Source organism: Aegilops tauschii, chromosome 2 (assembly GCF_002575655.3).
Source record: "Aegilops tauschii subsp. strangulata cultivar AL8/78 chromosome 2, Aet v6.0, whole genome shotgun sequence".
NCBI classification, from domain to species: Eukaryota; Viridiplantae; Streptophyta; class Magnoliopsida; order Poales; family Poaceae; genus Aegilops; species Aegilops tauschii.
The window spans coordinates 307,027,189-307,035,411 of record NC_053036.3 but is presented as its reverse complement, the minus strand read 5'-3'; the positions used below and the strand labels follow the sequence as shown (position 1 = coordinate 307,035,411).

General features: G+C 47.4%; 1 protein-coding gene across 1 annotated transcript; it reads right to left on the bottom strand.

Moving 5' to 3' along the window:
• Positions 1-4,254: 4,254 nt before the first annotated feature.
• LOC109750931 (uncharacterized) lies at positions 4,255-4,911 on the bottom strand. The gene has a single exon (XM_020309851.1). The coding sequence runs from the start codon at positions 4,909-4,911 to the stop codon at positions 4,255-4,257; it is 657 nt and encodes a 218-aa protein (XP_020165440.1).
• Between the last annotated feature and the right edge of the window lie 3,312 nt (positions 4,912-8,223).

Sequence of the window (8,223 nt, the reverse complement as noted above, 5' to 3'; positions counted from 1 at the left end):
CAAAGTTATTGAGTTCAACATCTAATGACGGACCGTCCAATGTTATTGGTTCAGAAAAATCATATTCATGGGAAAAGTCAAGTTTGCGCTTGAGGGGGGGGCTCGCTTCCTCGTCAGCATGAGTGGGCGATAAATTTCTACTCTTCTGTCCGCTGGTGGCCGGGGCAGTTTCCGGAGGATCATCACTACCCACTAGCACTGGATGAGCAGAGGAAGAACCAACTGCAACAACAGACTTTGGTACGCCACTTTGCTGCAGCCACATATATAAAAGGATAATATTATTAGTACTAGTTAGTACAATAAAGAAAGAAAGAAATTTTATGTGGACCATTAGTTCACCTCTTTGGATTTCATGGGTTGAGTAGCAGCAACGTCTTGTAAGTAGCTATGGAGGATTGGCATCCAGTGATCTTTGACACGTGCTTCCTCCTGTTCAATGACACCAATATGCTGGTCCCGGTGCTCATCAGCCACCCTTCTTACTACCTTAAAATCCTCATAAAGACAATGGACGAACTCTAATATGGCATTGCAGTGCGGACCTAATTTTTCTCCTTTCATTTTAAGGGACCTTCCCATTGAAATTACCATTGCGAACTTGGTCAAATACATCAGCGAATGGCTTCAGAAATTCATGTAGCCAATTTGCCCACGCCACAGATGAGTCACCGACGAGAGAATCATCTGGAATGGGGCGTGGATCCTCCGCATTCCACAATAAATGAAGCCAAAAAGCATATGCAATACCGATATCATGTCTTGTATACAGGCTGGTGAAGGGAGGAAAGGGTACCACTTGGTCAAGCCTAATTTGTCTTGCTACTCTGTCAGGATGATAAGCTTCTGCTATAAATTCTGACAGAGTAGCAAGACAAATTAGGCTTGACCAAGTGGTGCCCTTTCCTCCCTTCACCAGTCTGTATACAAGACATGATATCGGTATTGCATATGCTTTTTGGCTTCATTTATTGCGGGATGCGGAGGATCCACGCCCCATTCCAGACGATTCTTGTGTCGGTGACTCATCTGTGGCATGGGCAAATTGGCTACATGAATTTCTGAAGCCATTCGCTGATGTATTTGACCAACTTCGCAATGGTAATTTGAATGGGAAGGTCCCTTATAATGAAAGGAGAAAATTAGGTCCACAGTGCAACGCCATATTAGAGTTCGTCCATTGTCTGATGAGGATTTTAAGGTAGTAAGAAGGGTGGCTGATGAGCACCGGGACCAGCATATTGGTGTCATTGAACAGGAGGAAGCACGTGTCAAAGATCACTGGATGCCAATCCTCCATAGCTACTTACAAGACGTTGCTGCTACTCAACCCATGAAATTCAAAGAGGTGAACTAATGGTCCATGTAGAATTTATTTCTTTCTTTATTGTACTAACCAGTACTAATAATATTATCCTTTTATATATGTGGCTGCAGCAAAGTGGCGTACCAAAGTCTGTTGTTGCAGCTGGTTCTTCCTCTGCTCATCCAGTGCTAGTGGGTAGTGATGATCCTCCGGAAACTGCCCAGCCACCAACGGACAGAAGCGTAGAAATTTATCACCCACTCATGCTGACGAGGAATCGAGCCCCCCCCCCTCAAGCGCAAACTTGACTTTTCCCATGAATATGATTTTTCTGAACCAATAACATTGGTCGGTCCGTCGTTAGATGTTGAACTTAGTAACTTTGTTAATGATGAAGATTTTGGTCACGTTCTCACGGGAGAAAAGGATCATGGCCTTGGTGACCTCTTCAATTTATCCGTCAAGGATTATACCATTGGCGAGTGTGGCATAAGTCATCCACCTTCCACCCCGGTTGTGACTGAAGCTGTGCCCCATACCCGTAATGCTCTTGATTTCTTGTCAACTTTACCTGGTAGTTTATTTACTTATACATTTATTTAATTGGCCGTGTCTATGAACCATCATTATCATCAAATTTTCACGACTCTTCACTTATTATATTTTTTTAGGTTGCGAACAAGAAAGTTACTACTTGCAAGACCCTATAATGACGGTTGTATCAGGGGAAGGCGCACAGATGGACTGCAGCTTTGTCAAAGACACGTTTATAGATGCCACGGATACCGTGGTGAAACGAGCCCTCGAAGGACTGAACGACTCTACCCTTGGTGATCCCAAGCGATGCATCATGCTTGAGAGCGTTTCTCAGACGCTGCCCATGCAAGTACCTGAGGTAGCTAAGGTGCAGGCCATGTTGGTTGGGCTTATTGACCTTTCCAAGAAATTGGAGGTTGGCCAGACTGAGTTCACGAAGGGATCTGAGCGAGATGAACATGTTGCTGCTGAAGTTGAGCTTAAAGTTAAGTCCGGCCATGAAGTTTCCAAGGCTGCAATTGGGGACTTATCTGACCTAGACAAGAAGTGTGCTAAAATGGAGGTGCAGGAAGCATTGCTTAAGGTGCAGCTTGAGGAGGCTACCGCCAATTTGCAGAAGCTTAAACTTGAGGGGGGACAGCACCGGCAAGCACATGATGCCCATCAATCTGAACTGAAGGACTTGGTGAAGAGTCTACAGGACACCAACGCTGGCAAGCGTACAAGGCTTGCTGAATTGAACAAAAGACGGCAAAATTAAAGACTGAAGCAAGTCAGTTGTTGAACAGCCTGCAGAACTGGCGAGCTCCTTGAGAAGGCCTAGACTTGCTTAGTTTTTTTATTATTTAGCCATTTCAATTCATCATTTCCCTTTGAATCATTTTATGTTCAGTACTCAGTTTTACTTCAAATGTAGCAGTACTTTGTTTATTCACGTGGGAACTCCAAATTTTATGCATGATGTGCTAGTACACCAGCTTTGACGTTGAAGCATCCTTATTTATTTACACTATCGTTGTGTATGGCCTGAAGCCTTATTTATTTTATTCTATTTTTTATATAAATGCATGTACGTACCAATTTTTTGTACGACGGTTTAAACTTATGAAGTGTGGAGCTTGCTTGATGTTTATTTTTTTAATTTTTTTATTACCCTCTTTTTTTACGTCACAGTTTATACTCGTAAGTCATTGAGTTTTTTTTGTGCCCCAGTTTATACTCGTAAGGGTGTGGAGTATTTTGGATGATTTTTTTTTTTGCATCACGGTTTATACTCGTAAGTTGTTCAAGTATCTTTTTTTTGGTGCGCCCTAGTTTACACTCATGAGGGTATGGAGTAAGTATGATGATTCATTTTTTTTCATCACTGTTTATACTCGTAAGTCGTTGGAGTTTTTTGTGTGCCCCAGTTTACACTCATGAGGGTATGGAGTATGTTTGATGATTTTTTTTGCATCACAGTTTAGACTCATAAGTTGTTGGAGTATATTTGTTTTTATGCCACAGTTTATACTCGTGAGGTATTGGAGTATTTTCCTTTGTGTGCCCAGTTTAGACTCATGAGGGTATGGAGTATATTTTTCTTGTGAGCCCCAGTTTATACTCATGAGGGTATGGAGTATATTAGATGATTTTTTTTTTGCATCACAGTTTATACTTGTAAGTCGTTGGAGTAATTTTTTTTGTGCCACAGATTAGACTCATTAGTTTATTGGAGTATACTTTTCTGGTATGGAGTAATATTTTTTTCTATCACAATTTAGACTCGTAAGTTTATTGGAGTGTTTTTTTGGGTGCCCCAGTTTAGACTCGCAAGGGTATGGAGTGATATTTTTTCTATCACAGTTTAGACTCGTAAGTTTATTGGAGTTTTTTTTGGGTGCCCCATTTTAGACTCGTGAGGGTATGGAGTGTATTTTTCTGCAGCACGATTTAGACTCATAAGTTGTTGGAGTAATTTTTGTGTGTGATTTTTTTTAATTAGGTGCACATAATTAAGCAACATTTGTATTGCAGGCATTAATGCAAAATATGTGTCATTTCTCTTCAGATTCACTTGTCTTCTATGTGAACAAAATTATGATGATACAAGAACATTTTCTTCCCTGAACCATCATATTAAAAAATGCACCTAGTGAAATAGTCATAACCATAATATAAAGAAACAATGTTCATGTACATCCTTTTCTTTCATAAAGACTGAACAACCTTTTTCTTACATATTTCACCTAGGAACAAACATTTCAACATGCACTAAGATAACCGGTTACATATTTCACTCAGGAACAAACATTTCAGCGGGTCCTAAGATAACCAGTTATGTTGGAATGTCGCCTATAAACCTCGAAGCTCGCATAGGCATCCAGACATGCATACTTGATCTGGTCATGGTCCAGGTTGGACTTTTCCCACTAACTGACAGTGATGCTTTTGTCCTTATTAAGACTTATGTTTGCAACCTTCTTTGCTAGCTTCTCCAATGAAGCCAAATTGCCTGCTTTTTGGCTAGGAACCTTGATACCCAGTCCCTGCACATCAACAGGTTTTTTGATACCCAAGTTATAGAACTTGAGTTTTTCTATGTCATTGCCAATGGCGGCACCCGCAAATTCGACTGTCTCATTGTAAAGGAAGTTGCACAGAAGTGGAGGGGTAAAACTCCTAGCATGAGCCTGGTATAGCTGGTAAATTAGGCAATGCTTGCCCACACAAAGCTGCAAGACAGCAGCACGTTGTGGCTCTTGATTAGAGAGAGCAAGTTGTTGCTCAAGTGGAAGCTTCTTACGCTCTTTGTTGTGGACATATCTAGTGTATTCACAGTCAAGGCCGACAACACGACACTTGGCAAGATTAAGATACTTTTTCCAGATGAACCTGATGAAGGCAACAACTGTTGAAGGGTTTCTAGTCACCGTAGTATGAATTCTTATACCACTCTTGCTGATATGAAAAAGGCAGTCTGGATGATTGTTGTCCACACTCTTGGGGAATTGGACACTGACTTTTCCGACCTTAATATTGTGAAGGTTGACATGGCGAACATTTCTTCGCTGAGGTTGAGGGCACATCGACTCAAAAGAAGTCAGAGAGGAATCATATGCAACGGGTGTTGATGACGACAAGCACTACAAAAAAAGACACATCCGTGACATTTTGGGCCGAACGAAAAAAAATTCTGTCATACATATGACACTTCTATGACGATAATTGTGACAAAACCCGGTATCATCATAGATGTGGTGGGCTCCTACTTCTATGACAAAAAATCATGACAGAAAATGGGCTTTTCGTCCTGGGCGGGCCGGAGACGCAGCTGCATGACATTCTTTGGGCCGTCCATGACAGAAAAAACCGTGGTAGAAGCGAGGGGGGGGGGGAATTTCGGGGAGTTCCCGGTTACGATGGGAGGTCGGGGGCCGAGCGATGCGCGTTTCCCTCGTACACGTACGCGCGTGTGTGCGAGGCGTTGGCTCTAACTGAACCCGAGCGAGGCGTTGGGCTCTAACTGAACCCGAGCGATTGCACTGCAGGCTACGCGTTACTGAACCCGAGCGATCGATCGATGGCTGTTAACTGAACCCGATCGAGCGATTCCTTCGCTACTGCTGCTAACTGAAGCCGATCGATTGGATGAACAGTAAGCGTTGCGGGGGGGGGGTTGGATGAACAGTGAGCGGTGGCGTTGCCTCTGGATGAACAGTAGACGGTGGAGGGGTGCCCGTGGAGGGGTGGTTGAACAGGACCCCGTGGTGTGGAGGGCTGGATGAACAGTAGACGGTGGAGGGGTGCCCGTGGAGGGGTGGTTGAATAGTAGCCGGTGGAGTAGCGCGCGGTGCAGGCTGGATGAACAGGAGCCCGTGGAGGCTAGAGGAGGTCGACGGTAGCCCGTGGAGGCTGGAGGAGGTCGACGGTGGAGATGAACAGTATCCCGTGGAGTCCCGTTTTGCGGTAAGCCACACCCCTCCCGATGAACAGGACCCCCGTTTCGACCGTAGGAGGTCCGTTTCGTCCATTTTGCGGTACACCACACCCCTCCCGATCAACAGGACCCCCGTTTCGACCGTAGGAGGTCCGTTTCGTCTATTTTGCGGTACGCCACACCCCTCCCGATCAACAGGACCCCCGTTTCGTCTGTTTTGCGGTACGCCACACCCCTCCCGATCAACAGGACCCCCGTTTCGACCGTAGGAGGTCCGTTTCCTCCGTTTTGCGGTACGCCAGGCCTCGTTTCCATCGCATGTTCCGTCCAAGCCCTCCCGATGAACACGACCACGCATTCCATTCCGACCCAACCGGTTGGCTCCCACGCGTTCCGTTGCCTCCCGATGAACACGATGCATTCCGTTGCCTCCCGATGAACACGATGCATTCCGTTGCCTCCCCATGAACACGATGCATTCCGTTGCCTCCCCATGAACACGACGACGACGCTGTTTCTCCGTTCCGACCCAGCCATGTACACGAGCCCTGGCCATACGTATGCACGAGTAGGCGTTCGAGACCCCGCCCGTATGTACACATACGTGGCCGTATTTTCTTTCTTGCACCCTGGCCGCTGTACGTACATGTACATGCTACGTGCGCGCCTCTACTACGACACGTGCGCGCCTCTACTACGACACGTGTGCGCCTCTACATCGACCAGTATGTACGTACACGTTGGCGACCAGAATGACAACGCTACGTACGCTTCGACCAGGTGGGTCCCGACTGTCAGGCACTTCCTTGCCTGCGAAGATGTAGCTGGTGGGTCCCAGCAGTCAGGGGGGCGAATCGTTTTTTTTTTTGCCCGGACGCACTTCCTTGCGTGCGAAGATGTAGCCGGTGGGTCCCAACAGTCAGGGGGGCGAATCATTTTTTTGCCCGGACGCACTTCCTTGCTTGCGAAGGTGTAGCTGGTGGGTCCCAGCAGTCAGGTGGGCGAATCTTTTTTTTGCCCGGACGCACTTCCTTGCGTGCGAAGATGAAGCTGGTGGGTCCCAGCAGTCAGGGGGAAACGTTTTTTCCGCGAAATACAGTGGCCCGTCCGGTGGGTCCCAGCTGTCAGGTGGAGGAATCATTATTTTCCGCGTAATAAGGAGGCACTTCCTTGCTGCGGCCGTGGACCCAGCTGTCAGCCTCTCCACGTACAGTCCACGTCTGATGGAAGTCGTTCCTTGACCACGTTGACTAGGCCGCGCTGAGAGCACCACGGCGGTGGACGACGGCGAGGCCTAGGAAGGGGACAACGCGGAGCCAGGGAAGACGCGGTAGTGGAAGCCCGCGCGGAGAGGAGTACGAGGGTTCACTGGTTCGGCTGCGGTGTGAGGTTGCCGTCGTTGCAGGGCCTGGCCAATGGTGGGAATAGTAGGGGGCGGTGAGGCCTCCGCGGCAGCACAGCCGGCCACAGGAGGCAGGAGCATGCGGCACGACCGGCGCTGCTTTGGGCGGCTGGAGCAAGAAGACCAGAGGTTGAAGAAGCACTACGGCCGTTCGATGGACATCGTACGGTCACTGGAGCTAGAATCGTTCATATTGACTAAGTTGACAAAGCCCTCCGTCCCCGTCAACTTAGTTGGCCCACAAGTCATCCTCCCACTATGGTGGGTCCCAGCTAGCAGGGGGTATTCATTTTTTTGTGCGTAATAAGGAGGCACTTCCTTGCGTGCGAAGATATAGCTGGTGGGTCCGACATGTCAGCGGGGGGAACATTTTTTTCGCGAAATACAGAGGCCCTTCCGGTGGGTCCCAGCTGTCAGGTGGAGGAATCATTATTTTGCGCGTACAGTCCACGGCCGATGGATGTCATTCATTGACCACGTTGACCAGGCCGCGCCGAGAGCACCATGGCGGTGGACGACGGCGAGGCCTAGGAAGGGAACGACACGGAGCCGGGGAAGACTCGGCAATGGTTGCCCATGCGGTGGGGAGTACGAGGGTTTACTGGTCCGGCTGCCGTCGCTGGAAAATAACAGGAGGTGTGGGTGAGTAGAGGAATGGCCTGGCCAGCAATGAAGTAGGGTGGGGCGGTGCGGCCTGTGCGGCAGCACAGCCGGCCACGGGAGGCGGGAGCAGGCAGTCCCACCGGAGCTGGTTTGGGCGGCTGGAGCAAGAAGATCAGATATTGAAGAAGCAGCACGGCCGTTGGATTAACATCCAACGGTCACTGCTGCTAGAATCGTTTGTGGACTAAGTTGACAAAGCCAAAGTACACGTCAACCTAGTAGACCCACAAGTCAGCCTCCAAATCTATCCCAAACAGCATACAGCCCGAAATTTCTAGCCAGATTCAAATTAATTTTAAATCTAAATATACCTTAATTTAAATTCAATGAAATTTTACCCGCACAAAAACAATGAAATTTAAAATATCAAAATCCGAAAGAAAACAGTATTTTGGA